At 47.9% G+C, this 24,828-nt stretch overlaps 1 protein-coding gene across 1 annotated transcript in view; it reads right to left on the reverse strand.

The window, feature by feature from the left end:
* Window positions 1-24,828, reverse strand: part of selenbp1 (selenium binding protein 1) — a 43,636-nt gene that overhangs the window by 11,422 nt on the left and 7,386 nt on the right. Inside the window, exons 2-8 of the mRNA XM_073061084.1 lie at window positions 23,724-23,780; window positions 20,892-21,004; window positions 15,177-15,362; window positions 13,965-14,085; window positions 11,195-11,377; window positions 8,848-9,029; window positions 7,681-7,759 (exon numbers count right to left, since the gene is read on the reverse strand). Of these exons, the coding sequence (XP_072917185.1) occupies window positions 7,681-7,759; window positions 8,848-9,029; window positions 11,195-11,377; window positions 13,965-14,085; window positions 15,177-15,362; window positions 20,892-21,004; window positions 23,724-23,780 (921 nt within the window). The remainder of the gene's footprint in view (window positions 1-7,680; window positions 7,760-8,847; window positions 9,030-11,194; window positions 11,378-13,964; window positions 14,086-15,176; window positions 15,363-20,891; window positions 21,005-23,723; window positions 23,781-24,828) is intronic.

The following is a 24,828-nucleotide window of genomic DNA, read 5'->3' on the forward strand; positions in this document are numbered from 1 at the left end:
GGGGGGGGGGGAGTAGGTATGTTCACGTTCAATTGTCATTCAACCATACATGAATATCTATGAATACAGCCAAACGAAACAATGTTCCTCTGGGGCCAAGGTGCAAAACGGTCATATACAGCACAAGGCATATACAGCACATCTAAGATAGCAGTAAACATGTAGACACACAAAAAAAATATATAGCCCAAGTTCCTGATTCTGTGGATATTGTTGGCAAGAACGAGCTCACAGGTATCTGCAAATGAATGCAATCCAGCTTGACTCCCACCGAGCAAATACTGGAGAGCAGAATGGATACCCACCATACTGCCACAAATAATACTGTATTGCGTAGGAATAAGACCATAAGATATAAGAGTAGAATTAGGCTATTTGGCCCATCAAGTCTGCTCTGCCATCTCATCATGGCTGCTCCATTTTCCCTCTCAGCCCCAATCTCTTGCCTTCTTTGCCGTAAGTATATATAAAGACTTGGCCTTCACAGCTGCCTGTGGCAAATAATCTCCATTCTAACATTGTCTCCCCTGATCCTAGACTGTCCCACCATAGGAAACATCCTTTCCACATCCACTCTACCAAGGCCTTTCACCATTCGATAGGTTTCAATGAGGTCACCCCTCACTCTTCTGAATTCTAGCGAATACAGGCCCAGAGCCATCAAATGCTCTTCATATAACAAGCCATTTAATCCTGGAATAATTTTCGTAAACCTCCTTTACACCCGCTCCACTTTCATCACATCCTTTCTAAGATTAGGGGCCCAAAACTGCTCACAATACTCCAAGTGAGGCCTCACCAGTGCTTTATAAAGTCTCAACATTACATCCTTGATTTTATATTCTAGTCCTCTTGAAGTGAATGCAAACATCGCATTTGCCTTGCTCACCACAGACTCAACAAGCAAATTAACCTCTTGGGAATCTTGCACAAGGATTCACCAGTTCCTTTGTGCTGCAGATTTTTGTATTTTCTCTCCATTTAGAAAATAGTCAACCTTTTCATTTCTTCTACCAAAGGGCACAATCATACACTTCCCAACACTGTATTCCATCTGCCATTTCATTGCCCATTCTCCTAATCTAAGTCCTTCTGTAGATCCTCTACTTCCATCAAAATTACCTGCCCCTCCATCTATCTTTGTACCATCTGCAAAATTTGAAACAAAGCCATCAATTCATCACCCAAATCATTGACTTTTAACATAAAAAGAATCAGTCCCAACACAGACCCCTGTGGAACACCACTAGTCACCTGCAGCCAATCAGAGAAGGTTCCTTTTATTCTCTCTCTTTACCTCCCGCCTATCAGCCACTGCTTTATCAATGCTAGAACCTTTCCTGCAATACCATGGGCTCGTAGCTTGTTAAGCAGCCTCACGTGTAGCACCTTGTCAAAGGCTTTCTGAAAATCCAAGCACACAACATCAACTGATTCTCCTTTGTCTATCCTTCTTGTTATTTCTTCATAAACTTGTCAGGCAAGATTTTCCCTTGAGGGAACCATGCTGACTATGGCCTATTTTATCATCTGCCTCCAATTACCCCAAAACCTCATCCTCAACAATCAACCCTAACATCTTCCCAGCCTCTGAGGCCAGGTGAACTGGCCTATAGTTTCCTTTCTTCTGCCTCTCTCCCTTCTTGAAGAATGGAGCAATTTTTCAATCTTCCAGAACCGTTCCAGAAACTTGAAAGATCATTACTAATGACTCCACAATCTCTTCTGCCATCTCTTTCAGAACCCTGGGGTGTTCACCATCTGGTCCAGGTGACTTATCTACCTTCAGACCTTTCAGTTTGCCAAGAACCTTCTCCCATTGCCGTTTTGGCATGCATTTCCTGTTTCCTGTTGTAATTTGTAGACTACATTCTTACTACTGTTTGGTGGTCTGTAAACAACTCCCATCAGGGGCTTTTTACCCTTGCAGTTCCTTAGTTCTATCCACAATGATTCAACACCTTCCGACCCTGTCACCTCTTTCTAATGAATTGATTAGATTCTTTTGCCAACAGAGCCAAGCCACCCCCTCTGCCTTCCTACCTATCCTTTCAATACAATGTGTATCCTTGGACATTAAGCTGCCAGCTATAACCCTCTTTCAGCCAACATCATACTTGCCAATCTGTAACTGCGCTACAAGTTCATCTACCTTATTCCGTATACTGCACGCATTCAAATATAACATCTTCCGTACCGTACTCACCCTTTTTGATTTTGTCTGCCTTTTGCATTGCAAATCATCCTGTTGACTGCAGTTTTGTCCTATCACAGCCTCTCCTTGCTACCAGTCTTACTATACACTGCCTCTGTTTGCAAACCAACTACCTCATCTTCAGCACTCTCACTCCTGTTTCCATCCCCCGCCAGATTAGTTCAAACCCTCCTGATCAACTCTAGCCACCTGTCCGCAAGGATACTGGACCCCCTTGGGTTTAGGTATAATCTGTCCCTTTTGTACAGGTCACAGCTTCCCCAGAAGAAATCCTAATGATCCATAATTCTGAATCCCTGCCCCCTGCACCAGTTTCTCAGCCATACATTCAACTGCCAAACCATCCTATTCTTACCCTTGCTGACATGTGGCACAGGAAGCAATCCAGAGTTTACTGCCCTGGAGATCTTGTTTCCCATCGTTCTACCTAGTTACCTGAAATCTCTCTTCAGGACTTCCTCACCTTGTCTACCTACGCCATTGATGCCAATATGCACCAGGACTTCTGGCTGCTCCCACTGCCATGGACCCGACCCGAGATATCCCTGATCCTAGTACCAGGGAGGCAACGTTCCATCCGAGGGTCTCCATTGCACCCTCTCTTCCTCTGACAAAGGAATCTCTCATCAACTCTGCAGTCCTCTTCACCTCTCTGCTCTTCTGAGCCACAGCACCAGACTCAGTGCCAGAGACTGTGCCTTTTCTCTGTAGATCCTCCCCCTCAACAGCATCTGAAGTTGTATATTTATTATTGAGGAGAAGGATCACAGCTGTACGCTGCACTGGCTGTGCATTTCCCCTTCTCCAGACAGTCACCCACTTACCTGTCTCCTGCAGTCTAGGGGTGACTACCTCCCTGTAGCTCCTGTCTATCGCCTCCTCATTCTCCCATATGTCCAAGGTCATCGAGCTGCAGCTCCAGTTCCTTAATACGTTCTCTCAGGAGTTGCAGCACAGTGCAGCTGGTGCAGATGTGTTTTTCTGGGAGAATGGAGGTCTCGCAGACTTCCCATATCCCACACACAGTGCAGGACACTTCCTGGGAGCCATTCTCATGACACTATCTATGCCCTAACAGATAAGGATGAACAAAAAAAGAAGAGGGGGGGGGGGAAGAGGAGGAAAGAGAAAGTTGCAAGATACTGTACCTCACCCAAGCCTGTTGAGCCAAAGCCACGTTAAACACTGGCATATTCCAGATGACTGGCTGCTCTGTTTGCACTGTCCCTTTCTAATGAATCCTTCTTGCTGATTGGTCCCTCCTCAACTCAGAGAAAATGCCCCAAAACTCTGCCTTTAAAATCTCAATTGCCGTCCTGATTAAAAGGTAGTTCTTTTTACACACCACTGACTTTGATTGTCCGACTCAGAGAAAACTGGCTTGAAGCTCTGCTTTTTACATCTTGAATTCAGACCTGACTGAAAGATAGCTCTTTTTACGCAATGCTGCTTGCTGATTGGTCACTGTTCAGTCCAGAGAAAAATGCCACAAAACTCTGCCTTTAACATCTCAAATGAAAACTTCGGGTCAGGAAGCGTTTCAGGCTTCGACATGGACTAGATGGGCCAAAGGGCCTGTTTCTGTCAAGCCGAGGAGTGGTAGTGGGGACAAGCTCCCACTGCCTAAAAGTGCTCCTCACGGCGTGCGCCTCAAATAGCCTCTGACAACCAAGTCCAACTCCTGGCCTTTTTTTTAAATTAATCAAATTTTTAGAAAATTACAAAGAATAAATGTAATGATAAAAAAGTAAGAGAGAGAAAAAACTCCTGGCCTTCTTGCGTCGGCCCGAAACTTGATGGTCTACCAGCACACGGAGATGTCCGTGGGGGAATGCTGCCGACTGGCACATTCTCGGCTGCAGGAGTACGTGCTGAGGGACACACTCAAACTCGGTGCAGCCACCGCAAGGGCCCGGTGGGGAAGTTACCACAGTCTAGGGTTCTTCTCCTGTGGGAGTTGAGGGGTGGGTTGCGGGGTGTATACCCCGAAACCACTGTATGTAAATATGGAATAACAGAGTGGCACAAAAGTGTGGGACTGTAAAGACTGTAATGGAAACATTTGTAAAGGACTGAGAGTCATTGAATGGTTTATTGTACCTATTTTTATTTTTGAATAAAGTATATTTTGTTTTTTAAAAAAAAGCCTCTAAGCCCAGTGGAACTGGTTCTACTGACAGGAGAAGGAACAAAGGCGGGTCCTGGGGCCTTAAAACCAGTGCTCCTGATGGGTTCCCTGTGGAATTTTATAAATCATTCTCCTCACTTCTTTCTCCTCAGTTACTTTCAGTATTATCTGATTCGTTTAACTACGACAAATTGCCACCCTCTTTCAATGAGGCATCTATTATTCTTCTTTTAAAAAAGGGCAAAGACCCAACAGAGTGTTCCTCGTACAGGCCGATCTCTCTGCTCAATGTTGATGTAAAGATCTTAGCTAAAGTGTTGGCTCATAGATTAGAAACCGTTATTCCCTCCATTATCTCTGATGACCAAACAGGCTTTATTAAAAACCGTCTCCCTTTTTTTAACATTCGGCGTCTATTTAATATCTTATACTCAGTTCCAACTGGGACTCCAGAATGTGTTATCTCCCTTGATGCGGAGAAAGCATTTGATTGTATAGAGTGGAACTACCTTTTTGCAGTCTTAGAAAAATTTGACCTCGGCCAAAGTTTCATCTCTTGGATCCAATTGTTGTACCTGTGTCCTACTGCTTCTGTTCTAACTAATTTTCAGAAATCCCAAGTATTTAATCTCAAACGTGGCACCCGTCAGGGATGCCCCTTAAGTCCCTTTCTCTTTGATTTGGCTATAGACCCTCTGGCGATAGCATTTCGAAAATGTCCTGAACTGACCGGGATTTGGAGAGGGGGTGTTGAGCATAAAGTCTCTCTCTATGCTGATGACTTACTACTCTTTCTCTCATATCCGTCTACATCCTTACCTCTAATGTTTTCACTTCTTGACCAGTTTAGCCAGATCTCTGGCTATAAACTCAACTTACATAAGAGTGAACTTTTCCCAATTAATAAAGAAGCACAAGAACTAATATTTCGAGATCTCCCTTTTAAAGTAGTCCATAATCAATTTATTTATCTTGGAATTACAGTCACAAGGAAGTTTAAAGATCTCTTTCATGAGAACTTTGTCAATCTTTCATATGCTACAAAACAGAGTCTGGTACAATGGTCACCTCTATCTATGTCCTTGGTAGGTCGTATCAATGTTGTCAAAATGTATGTTCTCCCCAAATTCTTATACTTATTTCAATCTATCCCAATTTTTATTCCTAAATCTTTTTTTGATTCCTTAGACTCTATTATTTTGTCATATCTGTGGCAGAATAAGCGCTCTAGAATTAATAAAATTCATCTCCAAAAATCTAAAAAAGAGGGTGGCACGGCTTTACCTAACTTTCGCTTATATTACTGGGCAGCTAATATACGTTGTGCTGCCTTCTGGTCTTTCTTCCACAGTCAACCTGAGTGCCCTAACTGGGTGGCAATGGAGTTGAGCTCCACTAAAGAATTATCTATATCTGCACTTCTTGGCTCTGCACTCCCTAGCAGTCTGCCCAGATCAATAGCTAATCCTCTGGTTAGACACACTTTGCGTATATGGGCTCAGTTCAGGAAATGCTATGGTTTCCAGGGGTTTTCCATTTCTAGCCCTGTCGCACATAATCACCTTTTTTTACCTACCACGTTCGATTCAGCATTCCATGTTTGGTACAGGAAGGGCATTAGACATTTTGAAGATCTCTTCATTGATAACCGCTTCGCTTCTTTTCAACAGCTCTCTGTTAAGTTCAACCTGCCTAACGCTCACTTTTTCAGATATCTCCAAATCCGACACTTTACTGCTCCTTTAATTCCCAACTTTCCTGAAATGCCTGCGAAAAATGCTATGGACCTATTTCTCTCCATTAATCCACTAGGTAAAGGTTTAATTTCAATTATCCAAGATAAACTAGCAGCCTTACGACGGGCCCCTGTGGTAAAATTAAGATGGTCTGGGAGCAGGATTTAAATATCTCCTTATCCGAGGAGAGCTGGGACTCAGTTCTCAAATCGGTTAACTCAACCTCTCTTTGTGCTCGCCATTGTCTCTTACAGTTTAAGATTGTTCATAGAGCCCATATGTCTAAATCTAAACTATCTCGATTCTACCCTGGCATTAGTCCGCTCTGTGATAAATGCAAGAGGGGCGTGGCCTCTCTCATCCATATGTACTGGTTCTGTCCTAGCTTGGAGAAATTCTGGAAAGATGTCTTCACTACACGGGTATTCTGAATCAGCACCTAGAACCTAACCCCTTAATTGCTCTGTTCGGTTTTTGGGGCGAGACAGATTTATGTCTGGGTCCGACCAAATGCCGAATACTATCCTTTGCCTCTCTCCTGGCGAGACGCTTGATCCTCCTTAGATGGAGAGATGTTGCCCCGCCCACTCATGCGCAATGGCTTAACGACATTATGGCCTGCTTGGACCTCGAAAAAATTCATTATTCAGTTCTTAATTTGGATCTAAAGTTCCATAAGATCTGGGGGCCTTTTATCGAGTACTGTCATAACCTTCCTCTTGACTAGGGTTTTTTTTTCTTTTCGGTCCCTTGCTTTCAGCTCCCTTTCTTTTCTGGTAGTAGGCATTATTATCCTCTGTTGCTAAGTGTATTCACAGTCTGGGAGTTTGACTGTCCGGACTTATACTCTCTATATTGTGTGGTGGTTGGTCTGGAATTGTTGTTTTTTTTCTTGTGTTGTGGGGTTTGGGGAGGACACTAAGCTCACTTGTCTTTAATTTAGGTGCTTTTTTGTTCAATTCTCTTCCTGTGTAGCATATTGTTATTGTATGCTTAACCTTGCTCTGTATTAATGCTCCTCATTGGGATTTGGGGTTTTTAATTTTGTAAAATGTTTTGAAAAACTAATAAAAAAATAAAAAAATAAAAAAAAAACCAGTGCTTCGGGTAGATGGAGCTCGTCAGCCTGGGAAGGGGAAAACTGATTTCAAACCTCCGCTGCCTTGCAGCCATACTCACTCATGGGAAAGGCTGTAAGAGTAAACCTGAGGACAAATCCAGAGCTGGAGTCCCTAAGGCAGTCCGACGTTGCCTTCAACCTCGTTCTGGCAACTCCGGCAACAACAGTGGGGCCAAGCTGTATCGGCCCTTGCCCTCAGACAACATCGGTGTGGTGGAGAGGGGAAACGCTGCATGGGCAATTGCCGGTCTTCCATACAACCTTGCCCAGGCCTGCTCCCTGGAGAGGACGCAGATCCATGGTCTCGCAAGACTCATGTTGCCACCCACTTCTCCATGATTCTATTAATTCTAGGATTAGTAACTCCCCTGTTGATGTCAGCTTGTGATGAAGAATAGGTTTGTTCTGAAGGTGAGCCCCAGACTCCGTGTGAATTCTATCTACAATTGTTACCCAACTGATGTGAAATTTTTCCACTTGCCTGGCATTTCTGGCAACATCCAGCCTTCGACTTTCTTCCCAGGAACAGTGATGACTTTCTTGGCATCCCAGCCTCCTTTCTGTGGGAATGGGAGGGAAATCAGAGTGAAAAATCAAAATGAGAATCTGCAAGATGCCGCAAATTTAAGGTAAGATCAAGGTTCAGATTCATTTCTTCATCACATGGACATCGAGACATACATCTCTCACTCCCGTCCACCCACACGAGCAGACAGTCCCCCAACCCCAGGACAGGCCACCTCCGGCCTCCAGCAGACTCACTGATTCCTAGATATTGGACCTTTGACTTTCCCAGTGGACGCGCAGACCCAGAGCCGCATCAGCCCACGTTCTGCCTACTCCCATCAACTCATACCCAGGTCATACCCCAACCATCCATGTACCTATCCAAAACTCTCTTAAATGTTGCAATCATGGCCACGTCCACCACTTTCACTGGCAGCTGATTCTACACTCTCACCTGCCTCTGTCTGAAGAAGATTCTCCTTAGGTTTAAATAAAGTTCAAAGTAAATTTTATTGTCAGGCACATATACATCACCTCGTATTTTCCTGTGGGAACACTCAGCAAATCTATAGAATAGTAACGGGATCAATGAAAGATCAACTGGAGTGAGAGGACAACAAACTGTGCAAATGCAAATATAAATATATAGCAATAAATAACTAGAGCATGAAATGATGAGGTAAAGGATCCTTAAAGTGGAATAATTGGTTGTGGGAGTATCTCAATGGATGGGCAAGTGGGTGTAGTTATCTCCTTTGGTTCAAGAGCCTGATGGTTGAGAGGTGGTAACTGATCTTAAACCTGGTGGTGTGAGTCCTGAGGCTCTTGTGCTTTTACCTGATGGCAGCAGTGAGAAAGAGCATTCTCCATATCCGTTTGCCTCTCTCACCTTATCTCCTTACCTGCACGTCACCTCCCTCTGGTCTCCTCCCCCTTCCCTTTCTTCCATGGTCTTGCCATCTTTCCTGTAGTGGGAGAGCGGTGCCCCTTGCACGTTATTTTATTCTGCGTTCTGCTTTGCCTTTTACTACCTCGGTGTACTGATCTATGGCATGGTGTGCCATGCACAACTGTATTTCACTGTCCCGATAACACTGAACCCATAATAATACCGAGACGTCGTGCTAATGCGTGGGCCTACCTCTGTCTTGTAAAAGCGGAAGACACAACTGCTCAAAGCACAGCCGACCATCCCCTCTGCGGCGCTGGGCTCGTGGAGGAAGCGGATTTCCAGGGGAATGGACCCGTCCTTGCCGAGATCGATGGTCTGTATGCGCGTGTGTTTATTCCAGTCCCAAACGTGAAGGCTGTGCCCGTAGTGTCCTACAAGAAGCAAATCCCACCTTGCCATGAAAACCTTTACTACAGTAGTACTTTTAGTACTTTCAAACCACGTACACTCAGTGGCTACTTCATCGGGTGCCTCCTGTGCCTAATAACGTGGCCACTGAGGGTATGTTCATGGCCTTCTGCTCCTGTAGCCCATCCACTTCAAGGTTCAAAGTGTCCTTTAACCAGTCTGGCCTCTCTCATTAACATTTGCTTTTGGAACAGTTCAGTGATGGGGAGAGTGAAGGTATCCCCTCTAGTTCAGAAGTGTTTCTGTAGGGTCGCGATGTTTGGAAGTCAGGTCATTTCTTGTATTCTTATCTCACGGATGCAGGGTGAATACGAGGGGTGATTGATAAGTTCATGGCCTAAGGTAGAAGGAGGCAATTTTAGAAAACCTAGCACAATTATTTTTCAACATAGTCCCCTCCTACATTTACACACTTAGTCCAGCAATCGTGGAGCATACGGATCTTGGACCTCCAGGAAGTGTCCACAGCAGAGGTGATTGATAAGTTTGTGGCTTAAGGTAGAAGGAGATGAGTTATACAGCTCTCATTATACATGCAGTTCAACTCTGAGTGATTATGCAGAAAGTTTGAAGTTAACTCATCTTCTACCTTAGGCCACAAAACATAGAAACATAGAAAACCTGCAGCACAATACAGGCCCTTCGGCCCACAGAGTTGTGCCAAACACGTCCCTACCTTAGAAATTACTAGGCTTACCTATAGCCCTCTATTTTACTAAGCTCCATGTACCTATCTAAAAGTCTCTTGAAAGACCCTTTTGTATCTGCCTCCACCACTGTTGCTGGCAGCCCATTCCACGCACTCACCACCCTCTGAGTAAAATACTTACCCCTGACATCTCCTCGGTACCTACTCCCCAGCACCTTAAACCTGTGTCCTCTTATGGCACCCATTTCAGACCTAGGGAAAAAGCCTCTGACTCTCCACACAATCAATGCCTCTCATCATCTTATACACCTCTATCAGGTCACCTCTCATCCTCCTTTGCTCCAAGGAAAAAAGGCCGAGTTCACTCAACCTATTTTCATAAGTCATGCTCCCCAATCCAGGTAACATCCTTGTAAATTTCCTCTGCACCCTTTCTATGGCTTCCACATCCTTCTTGTAGTGAGGCAACCAGAACTGAGCACAGTACTCCAAGTGGGGTCTGACCAGGGTCCTATATAGCTGCACATTACCTCTCGGCTCCTAAATTCAGTTCCACGATTGATGAAGGCCAATACACCATACGCCTTCTTAACCACAGAGTCAACCTGCGCATCTGCTTTGAGCGTCCTTTGGACTCGGACCCCAAGATCCCTCTGATCCTCCACACTGCCAAGAGTCTTACCATTAATACTATATTCTGCCATCATATTTGGCCTACCAAAATGAACCACTTCACACTTATCTGGGTTGAACTCCATCTGCCACTTCTCAGCCCAGTTTTGCATCCTATCAATGTCCCGCTGTAACATCTGGCAGCCCTCCACACTATCCACAACACCTCCAATCTTTGTGTCATCAGCAAACTTACTAACCCATCCCTCCACTTCCTCATCCAGGTCATTTATAAAAATCAAGAAGAGTAAGGGTCCCAGAACAGATCCCTGAGGCACACCACTGGTGATCAACCTCCATGCAGAATATGACCCATCTACAACCACTCTTTGCCTTCTGGGGGCAAGCCAGTTCTGGATCCACAAAGTAATGCCCCCTTGGATCCCATGCCTCCTTACTTTAGAACATATCAATCACCCCTGATGAGTTATTAACTGATGAGTTATCTAGGATTGAATCGACGGGTTGCTGGCATTGCAGCTCAGTGGGCCAGTGGGGCCTGTTCCACACTGTGTCACAAAAAATTAGTGTGTGTGTGTGTGTGTGTGTGTGTGTGTGTGTGTGTGAGAAAGAGAGGAATGTGTGTGTTTGTGAGTGTGTCTATATAAGTGTGCAGGAGTGAGTTTCTGTAAGTGTGTCTGTGTAAGTTTGTGTGTGTATATGTGGTGAGGGTGTGTGGAATGGAGACAAGGTATCGTGTTTGTGTAGAATTGGTTGTTTGATTGTTGGCATGGATTCAGATTTCCGTATCTCTGAGTCCAGAAGGAGGAAAGTTTGGAGCAGGGTTTTACGTTATCACACACTCACCAGCTTCGACATCTTCCAATTTAAATCCGTAGGCAAGGGCTTTGGGTGTGCCCCACTCCGAGCTGATCATGACGTTGTGCCGCGGCTGGTACCAGAAGTCATACCCGAAAGGAGCCGCGTCACCCTCGCGTTCCCAGTTCCCCTTCACTTCAAACGTCTCGCCGTCCAGTAACACAAAGCCACCTGTTTGACGAGGCAGAGGAGAATCTAAGAAGGGGCACCAGCGTAGCGGTTAGTGCGACACTATTACAGCTCGGGGCCTCAGAGTTCAGAGTTCAATGCCAGCGTCCTCTGTAAGGAACCTGTGCATCCTCCCTCTGGAATGTGTGGGTTTCCTCCGGGTGCTCCGGTTTCCTTCCACAGTCCAAAGACGTACCGGTTAGTAGGTTAATTGCTCATTGTAAACTGTCGCGTGATTAGACTAGTGTTAAATCGGTGGGTTGCTAGTGGCACGTTTTATTGCATATACATATTATTGTGTGTAACTCTCTCACCAGGGCTCATATACAGACGTGGCTTGTTAGCTAACAGCCACGGGACTCAGCGGTGAGAAGGCCAATTCTCATAAACAATACGTCTCGGGTCGGTATCATTAGGGATTCAACCAATCAGGAACATCGTGATGGTCTGATTAAGGGAATTTCAATCTGAGCGACTGCTGTGTAAATCCTGCCCATACACAGCCCACATATGACAGATCGTGCACCAACATAAAATTATAAAGAAAGTATATTTAACAAATTTTTCAACTTTAACAGTTACAGAAAAAGAAAAGGAAAATGAATGGGCCCATTAGAGTTAAATCAGTCCAAGATGCAAATAAACGTTGGAGCTTGTTCTGGAGATGGTGAGGGGGTGTCTCTTTTCTCACACACACTGGTCTACATGAAGGCACCCACCACACTCCAAGCTTCTCTTGAAGACGATCTCAAATGAAATGTCTCTTTCTCAGGAGTATGCCCCTCCCTCCCCGGAGCCATTCATCAGCACAAAGCACTTCTTGCAATGGGGTCTCTCCTTCCAACGGCATTCTGCAGCCAATTCCTTCGTCCAAAAGACCCGAAACGAGACTACCGTACTTCAGAAAACTCTTCCCCACAGCTCTCTCGCACATCCCTCAATCCTGATTGGCTGATGCACATTCCAAAGTTGGACAATATGGCTCCTCATCTTCAGCTGAAGCCAAAACGTTCTTACTAGCAGGTCGCACTGCTTTCACAGAAAACCGTGAAGCTCTCACAGCATCACAGCAGAAATCTTAACCAGGCCATTACTTATGTGTTGCAATGTCCTGCTGCCACAAAACAACAAGTTTCATGACACCTGCCGGTGATATTAAACATGATTCTAACTGCATTGGGCAGAAGGAATGCCTATAAGGAGGGATGGACCTACACCTTCTCAGCCGATGAATAGTTGTTTGCTGTAATAAGAATTAATATTGTCATTAAGAACAGGAGGAGGTATTTGAAGAACTTGTTGAAGTTGGGGTCTGAGTGTATGTATCATAAGGCAAATTCTAGGATGGATCAAGTGGAGGGCCACTGGGGTGAAGATGATAGAATAAGTATCAAATTTAAAGCTTATGTTAATGTCAAGGTTCCTAAGTTAATTCAGTTTCAGTTGGTTGTGACGGATTCTACCACCAGGCTCAAGGACAGCTTTGAACTCACTGTTACCACACTCCTGAATCATCCCTTGACCTCATCATCTTTCTTCTCATGACCTTTCACCTTACTGCCTGCCTGCGCTACATTTCTGGTACTTTCACGCTTTATTCTGTTTCTATTGTTGCTTTTCCTAGCTCTCTCTCAGTTCGCCCTTGCAAAGAGCTTATCTGTACGGCCAGCAGGCACAACAAAGTTTTTTTTACTGTGCACATGCCAATAGTAAACCAGCCTTGAACAGACTTCAGACATATCCTGCCTTTTGTGACAGACAGAGCAAAGGTGCTTGACGAAGTGAATCCTCCGATCTGTGTAGGGTCTCTCTGATGTAGAGGAGGCTGCGCCGGGGGCACCAGACACACTGCAAAACTGACTTTGTTCAAAACATATTTCTTGCTTCTTGCCCAGAAGGTGCAGTTTCGCATTATGAAAATCATGACCCAGACTGTTTTCTGGGAGGGCAGCATGGTAGCGTAGCGGTTAGCGCAAAGCTTTTACGACTTGGGGTGCGAGAGTACAGAGTTCAATTCCTGCGCTGTCTGTAAGGAGTTAGTACGTTCACCTCGTGTCAGCACGGACAGTTCTCCCACGGTCCAAGTGCGTGTGGGTCAGTAGGTGAATCGGTCATTGTAAATTGTCCTGTGATTAGGCCAGGGTTGTTGGACAATGTGGCTCTTTGGGCCGGAAGAGCCTGTTCCATGTTGTATCGTTAAATAAATAAAACAAAACTTGACATGACTCCATCTTCTCTGGGAAACGGTGGCACACTGTCAGGGGTGGCTTGGTAGTGTGGTGCTGAAAAGCACCAGTGAATGGCGTTCAATTCCCACTGCCACCCGTAAGGAGTTTGTACAGCCTTCTCACAACCGCCTGCGTTTCCCCTGGATCCCCCACACTCCAAAGATGTGCAAGTTAGGGTTAGTTATGCTATGTTAATGTCAGTTGCAGGCTGCCCCCCCAGCACATCCTCGGACTGAGCCGGTCGTTGACGCAACTGACTCGTTTCACTGTATGTTTTGATGTACAGGTGACAGATAAAGCTGATCTATTCTACATTTCTTCATAGCTTCTCTTTATAAGAGCTGTTGCCTTTGAGACATTACCTTTGGCGTTCCCAGACGGGTCACCAATCGTGCTGATCATCACCTCCCCACTGGCCAGGCAGTGAGACGTGTGCGGATTGGCCAGGTTGCACTTCCAGAACATGTCTGTTGGCTCCACAGTCTGAAGAAAGCAGGGAAAAATTAAATAGAAGAGGGCTGGTTATTTCTGCAAGATCAATAAACGTACGTCATTCTATGTCACGGGAAAATCCTGTGCTTCACCTCGAATCTCTGAGATTGTTTCCAACTACACTTCTTGCTGCTTTGACAAGGCAACCAACATAATCAAGAACCCCTCCCCACCCCAGTCATTTTCCTTTCTCCCCTCTCTTATCAGGCAAGAGACGCGAAAACCACAAAGCGTGTAAGGAAGCACAACAGCCACTCTACTTTCCCAGAAGGCTAAAGCAGTTCATCGTATCCCCATTGACCCCGGTTAAGTTTGATTGCCGGACCTTGGGAAGCACCCTCTCCCGTTTGGTGCAGAAATTGCTCAGCCCGAGACCGCAGAGGGTTAAGGACCCAGCTCAGCCCACCATGGAAACCAGCCTCCCCTTATCTACACTTCTCACTGCCTCGATAAAACAGCCAGCGTTACCCTACCCATCCCGGACGTTCTCTCTTCTCCCCCTCTTCCTTTGGGCAGGAGGTATATAAGTTTGAAAGCACTAACCACCAGGCTCAAGGGAATCCACCCTCACACAATCTAGTTCTTTCAATATTCGGTAGGTTTCAATAATATTCCCCCCTCCCCTACATATTCTTCTAAATTCCATTGAGCATAGGCCCAGGGAAGACAACGTAGAATGTAGAGCCCGTGGTAGTGCGTTCCACTTTTTGTGTAAAAAAAAACTATCTGTCATCCCCAACCCATACTTTCTTCCAATCACCGTAAAAGTATATGTTCTTATACTAGCAATTGACACCCCGGGAAAAAGGCACTGCTTGTCCAATCTAACTATGCCTCTTACCTTCTACACCTCCATCATGTCACCTCTCACCCTCCTTCTATCGAAAGAGAAAAGTCCTAGCTCACTCAACCTTTCCTCAGAAGACATGCTCTTTAATGTAGACAGCATCCTGGTAAATCTCCTCTGGACCCTCTCTAAAGCTTCCACATCCTTCCCATGATAAGGCGGCCAGAAGTGAACAAGACAGGTCCGCCCAGGGTTTGACGGTCGTACATTGAGGTGTCGAACTGGACAGTGTCACCTTATGCAACCTGGGTGCTCGGGAGTCCGTTCCCACGTCCACCACGTAGATCCGGGATGAGATGAGAGCCGGCAGGATCAAGCGGTCACGCTTCTTGGAAGGGTCCCCATAGCAACTGCTGCAGGCATTCCAGCCAGAGTGGTGCAGCTCGTCATTCAGGTTCGGCATCGGCAAGCGATGGATGACCTGAAGAGAGAAAAAGAGAGACAGTCAGTCACTTGCTTTTCCCGTTTGCTCTGCTCCACCCGGATTCCCCCTGGACTCTGGGAATACGCCAGTCTCAGCCTCAGAGCGCCCAGATTCTCCCAGTTGCCCTGCCTCGGATGGGTAAACTATCCCTGCTTCGTGGTGGTGCATCACTTAGAGTCAGAGTTATACAGCATTACAGCACTGAAAGAGGCCCTTCAGTCCATCTATCCTAACCCATTCACACCCAGAGGAGAACGAGGGACACCCCTCAAGTCAAACACTACCCTCACTCGGAAATATATTACCTCTTCTTAGAGTCACAGAGCATTACAGCACTGAAACAGGCCCTTCAGTCCATCTATCCTAACCCATTCACACCCAGAGGAGAACGAGGGACACCCCCAAGTCAAACACTACCCTCACTCGGAAATATATTACCTCTTCTTAGAGTCACAGAGCATTACAGCACTGAAACAGGCCCTTCAGTCCATCAGTGGAAAGGGTGAACAGCTTCAGCTTCTAGGGCATCAACAGTTATGAGGATCTGTCATGGACCCAGTGTATCAGTGCAGTTACTAAGAAGGTATGACAGCGGCTGTATTTGATTAGGAGTTTGAGGAGGTTTGGTATGTCACTAACAACACTCACTAATTTCTATAGCTGTTCCGTGCAGAGCATTCTAACTGGCTGCATCAAAGTCGGGTGTGGTGCGTGGGGTCACTGTGTAGGATTGGAAAAAGGTGTGGAAAGATGCAAACTCTGCTAGCTCCATCATGAGCACTAGACCCCCCAGCACTGAGGACGCCGTCAAAAGGCCATGCCTGAAAATTTGGCGCCCTTATTTACAAAAGACAGGATTAAATATATAGGTGCTCCGAAGATGAAATAATTGGTTACTTGGGGAAAGAAATAAATATATATACTAAAGTTATTACGAACTCCGTGGGGCATGTGGGGATCTTCCAATATCCAGGCATTCCCTTTTTTTTTCTTTCTTTCTTACTTTTTTAATAGGGATGTTAGGGGGGAGGGGTTAAGGGGAGGGGGGCTGGGTAACACATTTTTTTCATACACATTTATTCTGTAACTATTTGAAAACAATAAAAAAAGTTTTTAAAAAAGGCGATGCCTAAAAAAAGACTGTGTCCATCATTAAGGACCCCCATCACCCAGGACATGCCCTCTTCTCATTTCTACCGTCAAGTAGAAGATGGAGTTTCCCCACGATTACTGAGGGCCTGTGCGACTGAGCTGGGAGAACCACTACAGCGCATCTTCAACATGAGCCTGGAGCAGAGAAGAGTACCCAGACAGTGGAAAACATCCTGTATTGTCCCGGTACCGAAGAAACCACAACCAAAGGAGTTGAATGACTTCAGACCTGTTGCCTTGACGTCACACGTGATGAAGACCATGGAGCGGCTGATAATACAGAATCTGAGGCCACAAACCAGGCACGCCCGGGATCCTCTTCAGTTTGCGTATAAGGAGAAGGTGGGAGTGGAGGATGCTATCACGTATTTGCTGCACAAATCCCTCTCTCACCTAGATGGGGTCAGTGGTGCTGTGAGGATTACATTCCTGGACTTCTCTAGTGCCTTTAACACCATCCAGCCCAAGATCTTAAGGCACAAACTAACGGAGATGGGAGTAGACTCTCACATGGTGGATTGGATAGTGGACTACTTGACAGAGAGACCTCAATATGTGCGGTTGGGAGACTGTAGGTCTGACACGGTGGTCAGCAGCACAGGAGCGCCGCAGGGGACCGTGCTCTCTCCGGTCCTGTTCACCCTGTACACATCAGACTTCCAATATAACTCGGAGTCCCATGTGCAGAAGTTCGCTGACGACACGGCCATAGTGGGGTGTGTCAGGAATGGACAGGAGGAGGAGTATAGGAAACTGATACAGGACTTTGTGATATGGTGCAACTCAAACTACCTGCGTCTCAATATCACCAAGACCAAGGAGATGGTGGTGGACTTTAGGAGATCTAGGCCTCATATGGAGCCAGTGATCATTAATGGAGAATGTGTGGAGCAGGTTAAGACCTACAAGTATCTGGGAGTACAGTTAGACGAGAAGCTAGACTGGACTGCCAACACAGATGCCTTGTGCAGGAAGGCACAGAGTCGACTGTACTTCCTTAGAAGGTTGGCGTCATTCAATGTCTGTAGTGAGATGCTGAAGATGTTCTATAGGTCAGTTGTGGAGAGCGCCCTCTTCTTTGTGGTGGCGTGTTGGGGAGGCAGCATTAAGAAGAGGGACGCCTCACGTCTTAATAAACTGGTAAGGAAGGCGGGCTCTGTCATGGGCAAAGTACTGGAGAGTATAACATCGGTAGCTGAGCGAAGGGCGCTGAGTAGGCTACGGTCAATTATGGAAAACCCTGAATATCCTCTACATAGCACCATCCAGAGACAGAGAAGCAGTTTCAGCGACAGGTTGCTATCGATGCAATGCTCCTCAGACAGGATGAAGAGGTCAATACACCCCAATGCCATTAGGCTTTACAATTCAACCGCCAGGAGTAAGATATGTTAAAGTGCCGGGGTTGATTGTATTTAATGTATCTAAGTAAACTACTTAAGAACTTTTTAAAAGCTATTATTAATGCTTTTTGAGAGAGTGATTTAGATGCATATCATATTTTTACTGAGTTAAGTATTGTATGTAATTAGTTTTGCTAAAACAAGTGTATGGGACATTGGAAAAAAAGTTGAATTTCCCCATGGGGATGAATAAAGTATCTATCTATCTATCTAAGAAGATGGTACAGAAGCCTGAAGACACAATGATTCAGGAACAGCTCCTTCCCCTGTTCGCCAGATTCTGAATTTATTTTTACCTGCGTATTTTTTTTGCTCTCTTCTTGCACTGCTTAATTAACTGAAACTCTCTCTCTCTCTCTCTCTCCCTCCCTCCCTCCTTCCTTCCTCACCAGGAGACGATGGACATACACTCAGTGGCCACTTTATTAGGTACTGAACGATCATTCTTTCCTGAAAGGCTTGGCTCTGAATGTAAGATGATCCCAATTGCCCTCGAGTCCACCACCAATAAGACTTTACGGCCCTGAAAAATATACTGAGCCCTTTGATGTTCTGTGTTGCTGAGGAGTGGTTTATTGGAGCTGTTTGATCATGGGAGTACATCGAAAACCCTTGTGTTTGCATACCTTCTGGCAGAGCATTTCATACATAATTACATCAAGGTAGTAAGCGTACCGGGAAAGCAGGATAGAGCGCAGCGGTGACAGGGAGAGGGCAGCACCAATGCACTTTTTACTGAACTTCCAAAGCAATCTATTGCTAAGCTCCAACTCATTCTGAACGCCACTGCTGGATGTTAACCAAAACCAGGAGGAGAGAACAGATCACTCCTGGACTAACGACTCTGCGCTGGCTTCCTGTCTCTTTCAGAATTGATTTTAAAGTTCTCTTCCTTTTAAAGCTCTGGGATCAGAGTACATCACAGAATTGTTTTATAATCCTAATTGAGCTCTCTCAGGTCTTCTTCCAACGGTCTCGTAAATTTATACTACCTACCTCCCTCCTTTACAATTTAACTCTCACGCCGTCCGGCAGTGCTTGTTCAGTACCAAGCAGAAGATAATTGGCAGATCAGCTCTTTTGATCTACGCTCCTAAACCCTGGAATTCAATACCTAAAGCTCAGGCTCAGACCTTTTTAAACGGCAGCTCATTTAACCTTGCTTTTAACTCATTGCCTTTTATTTTCATATTTGCACCTCATCCCCCTGTAAAGCACCATGAACGACATCGTCCGTGAGCCTGTGGCCTCAGGCTTAGTTATTTATTGAGATTCAGTGTGGAACTGGCCCTTTCGACCCTTCGAGCCACACCGCCCCGCAATTCCCCCGATTCAATCCTCGCCTAATTACAGGACAATTTACAATGACCAGTTGATACATCTTTGGCCTGCGGGAGCACCCAGTGGAAACCCACGCGGTCACTGGGAGGACATACAAACTCCTCACAAACGGCGGCAGGAATATTGTACCTTCCGCCCGATGGGACAGGGGAGAAGAGAGAATGCCCGGGGTGCCAGAGGTCCTTGGTTACGTTGGCTGCTTTCTGGAGGCAGCGGGAAGATGGAGTCAACGGAGAAGAAGTTGGTTTATGTGATGGTCTGGGCCACATTCACAACTCTGGTTTTTTTTTGTGGGTCTTGGACAGAGCAATTGATCATTAAGGACCCCCATCACCCAGGACATGCCCTCTTCTCATCGATACTATCAGAATCTCTGGCTTATATGTCTCCTGTCATTTAATACGCCTCTACTAAGTCACCTCTCATCCTCCTTCACTCCAAAGGCAAAAGCCCTCTCTCACTCAAAGACCTTCATTGCTACCATCAGGGAGGAGGGACAGGAGCCCGAAGACCCACACTCAACGTTTCAGGAACAGCTTCTTCCCCTCTGCCATCAGATTTCTGAATGGACAGTGAACCCATCACACTACTTCGCTATCCTTGCTCTCTTATTTCACTAGTTTAATTTTTTTATATACACAGGCATCTATTTCTTATTCTAGTTTGTAGTATGTTTACTGTACCGCACAAGGTCTGGGTTGTGGCCCTGACCTTCACACAAACCAGCCTCCCCTCTATTGACTCCCAGTACACTTCCTGTATACGTAGGGCCTTTGGCATTTTTCAATGATCCCTCCCATCTGTCCAACAATCTCTTTGACCCCTCCTCCCCCCCCCCCCCCCCCCCCCCCACAACCAGGCAGGAGATATCGTAGCACTAGGACAGGAACTGTTAGGATGGGAAATGACTCCTTCCCCCAGGCTGTGAGATTACAGAACTCCCTGCCACTGCGTATAAATCTCTTCATGTGGGCTCATCACGGATAAAGTGCCAGTAGCGTTAATACCGTTTACTTTTTAACTTGAGTTGTAAATGCACCTTATTATATGTGAATGTATTTGTGGTCATTTTACTTCATGTGTTATATGAATGAGTTGTATGTACTGTGTTGTGCACCTTGGTCCTGAGGAACGATGTTTCGTTTGGCGATATACATGTGTAAAATGAATGACAATAAATTGAGCTTGTACTTGAGGTGAGCGATCTTGGCCTATGGGGGTGAAACAGGACAGGCTATTGGCGCCGTTTGTAAGGAGTTTCAATGTTCTGTGTGTGAGTGTGTGGGTTTCCTCCGGGTACTCTGGTTTCCTCCCATATTCCACTGGTCGGTAGGTTAATTGGTCATTGTAAGTGATTAGGCCAGGGTTAAATAGGTGGGTTGCTGGGCTCTTTGGGCTAGAAGAGTCAGGCCCATGCTGTATCTCTAAATAAATAAGTAAATCTCCACCTCACCTCCATTGATACGGACGAGGGTTTGGACTCCATCCCATTTCCTGAAATCAAAGACCAGCCCCTTCATTTTGCTGACACTGAAGGAGAGGTTCTTGTCTTGACACCATGCCCCAGGGCTCTCCGTCATCTCACCATCCCACCTCTGAAACCCCATATCAATCGGCCTTGGTTACCCACCTGGGAGTACGTGGGGGACGTGGGGTTCACATCCACTGTGGCGAGGTAGTCTGGCTTGTTGATCGCCGTGTTCCTGTAGACACAGGGCACGTAGACAATTTCTTCCCTTGGCCCTTATTGAAGAAAGAAGAGCGTTTCAATCCCAAACCTTACGTTTGTTCAGAAACACGGGAGGTTGCGCGGATGCTGGGAATCCAGGGCAACGCGTACACAATGCTGGAGGAACGGTATCGCCATGGCTAGCGGAACACGTCACAGCGCCGAGTATAACATTGGGGTTCAATTCCCATCACTGTTGGTACGTTCTCCCTGCGACCGCGAGGGTTTTCCTCAATGTACAGACGTGCTGAAGTGGTCTGCACGGGCAGCAAGGAAAACAAAGTTTTTCACCGCACCACAGTACTTTTGCAAACTGTTTGTTAATCTCGCGATACTGCACGGCGTAGGCCCTTCTGGCCCCTAGAGCTGTGCCACCCCGCCAAAGCCTGACCTAACCTAATCGCGGGACAGTTTACATTGACCAATTAACCTCCCGGTTTGGACTGTGGGAGGAAATCAGAGGACCTGGGGAAAACCCCCCCAGACTCCACTGGGAGGAAAGGCAGACATCTTACAGAGGACGCCAGGACTGAACTCTGAGCTCTGACAGCCCGAGCTGTAACCAGCGTTGTGCAAACCTCTACGCTACCATTGCGCCCAATCAGCAATTGCCAAACAGGACCCATTCATTACCCAGGTTACTAACCGGAGGCGTTCCTGTTTCAGTCACTGTTACATTGTCCGTTCATCGCAGGATGTTGACATTCTCAAATTGGCCACATTTGAGGCCCTTCGTTGGCCAGGGTTGACCATGGACATTGTGTCCAAACTGTCTATGTGACACGCAGGCTGGGACAGTACGATACGGAGAGCAAGCCGTTCCTCGTGCAGAGGGCTCCCCCTCCAGCCGTTCCTCGTGCAGAAGGCTCCCCCTCCAGCCAATCCCCGTGCAGAGGGCTCCCCCTCCAGCCGTTCCTCGTGCAGAGGGCTCCCCCTCCAGCCAATCCCCGTGCAGAGGGCTCCCCCTCCAGCCAATCCCCGTGCAGCGGGCTCCCCCTCCAGCCAATCCCCGTGCAGCGGGCTCCCCCTCCAGCCGTTCCCCGTGCAGAGGGCTCCCCCTCCAGCCGTTCCTCGTGCAGAGGGCTCCCCCTCCAGCCGTTCCTCGTGCAGCGGGCTCCCCCTCCAGCCAATCCCCGTGCAGAAGGCTCCCCCTCCAGCCAATCCCCGTGCAGCGGGCTCCCCCTCCAGCCGTTCCCCGTGCAGCGGGCTCCCCCTCCAGCCAATCCCCGTGCAGCGGGCTCCCCCTCCAGCCGTTCCTCGTGCAGCGGGCTCCCCCTCCAGCCAATCCCTGTGCAGCGGGCTCCCCCTCCAGCCAATCCCCGTGCAGAGGGCTCCCCCTCCAGCCGTTCCCCGTGCAGAGGGCTCCCCCTCCAGCCGTTCCCCGTGCAGCGGGCTCCCCCTCCAGCCAATCCCCGTGCAGAAGGCTCCCCCTCCAGCCAATCCCCGTGCAGCGGGCTCCCCCTCCAGCCGTTCCTCGTGCAGCGGGCTCCCCCTCCAGCCAATCCCTGTGCAGCGGGCTCCCCCTCCAGCCAATCCCCGTGCAGCGGGCTCCCCCTCCAGCCAATCCCCGTGCAGCGGGCTCCCCCTCCAGCCGTTCCTCGTGCAGCGGGCTCCCCCTCCAGCCAATCCCTGTGCAGCGGGCTCCCCCTCCAGCCGTTCCCCGTGCAGCGGGCTCCCCCTCCAGCCAATCCCCGTGCAGCGGGCTCCCCCTCCAGCCATTCCTCGTGCAGCGGGCTCCCCCTCCAGCCAATCCCCGTGCAGAGGGCTCCCCCTCCAGCCAATCCCCGTGCAGAGGGCTCCCCCTCCAGCCGTTCCCTGTGCAGCGGGCTCCCCCTCCAGCCGTTCCTCGTGCAGAAGGCTCCCCCTCCAGCCGTTCCCTGTGCAGCGGGCTCCCCCTCCAGCCATTCCCCGTGCAGAGGGCTCCCCCTCCAGCCGTTCCCCGTGCAGAAGGCTCCCCCTCCAGCCGTTCCCTGTGCAGCGGGCTCCCCCTCCAGCCGTTCCCCGTGCAGAAGGCTCCCCCTCCAGCCAATCCCCGTGCAGAAGGCTCCCCCTCCAGCCGTTCCCTGTGCAGCGGGCTCCCCCTCCAGCCGTTCCTCGTGCAGAAGGCTCCCCCTCCAGCCGTTCCCCGTGCAGAGGGCTCCCCCTCCAGCCGTTCCCCGTGCAGCGGGCTCCCCCTCCAGCCGTTCCCCGTGCAGCGGGCTCCCCCTCCAGCCGTTCCCCATGCAGCGGGCTCCCCCTCTCCACACAGCTGATGAACCCAAAGGAACGGCAGAGACCGATACAGTTCAGCACCAGCCGCGTCGCAGGAGTTGCCGATCAGCGTCGAGCTCGACGTAGGACTGCCTTTGGCTTGCCAGCTCCAGATATTTCCTCAGGGTTTGCTCCCAAAGCCTTCCCCATAAGTGGGTATAATCGGAAGGCAGCGGAGGTTTGAGATCAGAGTTTTCCTTCTCTGAAATGAGCTGTTGAGGAACTCCATCTGCCCAACGTTTTAGGGCACCATTGACCTGCTTTTGCCCCTTCTCCTGTCAGTAGAAACAGTTCTGTCAGGCTCAGTTGCTAAGCAACTCAAGAAAGTCCAGGAGCTGGACTTGGTTGTCAGAGGCTATTTAAGATGCACACCATTAATAGGTAGTGAGAGTTTGCCCCCATTACCACCCCCGGCCACAGCATCCTTAAGGAACCCGGCTGCGACATGACAACAGCTAACGTGATCCCATCTGTACAACTCACCTTTCATGGCGCTGAGGGGGCTGCTGAACCCAGGGCCACACTGTCCACACTTACCGGCTGTGGAGGAAACAACAAGCTGTCAGTTTGTCCCCATCACCTGCAGCTGCCTGGAGAGAGAACCACCCATCTTCATGCAGAAACACCTCCTCTTTTCACTCATGAACCTCTTACACAGGGAGCCGAATGGCCTCATTCTGTTCCTGAGCCTTATGGTCTTCACTGCCACAGGCGGCTGTGGAGGTACAGTGTACTTAAAACTTAAAGCAGGTTCCTGGCTATTAATGGCATCAGAGGTTAGGGGACAAGGCAGGAGAGTGGGGTCGAGAGGGTTAATAAATCAGGCATGATGGGATGGCAAAGCAGTCTCGTCTCGATGGCCTAATTCTGCTCCTATGCCTTATAAGACTGTAAAATCTATTCAGCCATCTATCTATCTATTTATCTATGCATCTATCTATTTACTTACAGATGGAGTGTGGAATGGGCCCTTCTAGCCCAACAAGCCACACCACCCAGCAGTGCCCCCCTGATTTAACCCCAGCCTAATCACAGGACAATTAACTTACTAACCAGTACGTCTTTGGACTGTGGGAGGAGCACCTGGAGGAAACCCACGGGGAGAATGTAAAAACTCCTTACAGACGGTGCCAGAATTGAACTCTGAACCCCAGAAACCCCCAAGCTGTCATAGCGTCACACCAACTACTACACCCAGGAGCAGAATTAGGCCATTTGGCCCAACAAGACCATTCTATCACATAGGCAAGCATTCTTCAGGCTCTCTCTCTTGCCGTCCCTGGTACCAGTCTGTGCTTCGCTTGTGGACCGACACTGTGGTTTTGGAGTATGTGCAGCACCTTCTGTCGTACAGTTCATCTCTCACGTGTTAACGTCCCTCATTCGAAACTGGGTGGAAACTGGCCATCATTTTATGGGTGGCAAGGTAGCAACCCCAGTGCAATTTCTGCTGCTGTCTGTATGGGGTTTGTAGACTGTCCCCGTGAGCGCGTGGGTTCCCTCCCACATTCCAAAGATGTAGCGGTTAGGGTTACGAGGTTGTGGGCTTGCTCCATAGACATGGCAACCCTTGCGGGCTGCCCCCAGG

Source organism: Hemitrygon akajei, chromosome 11 (genome assembly GCF_048418815.1).
Source record: "Hemitrygon akajei chromosome 11, sHemAka1.3, whole genome shotgun sequence".
In the NCBI taxonomy this organism is placed as follows: Eukaryota; Metazoa; Chordata; class Chondrichthyes; order Myliobatiformes; family Dasyatidae; genus Hemitrygon; species Hemitrygon akajei.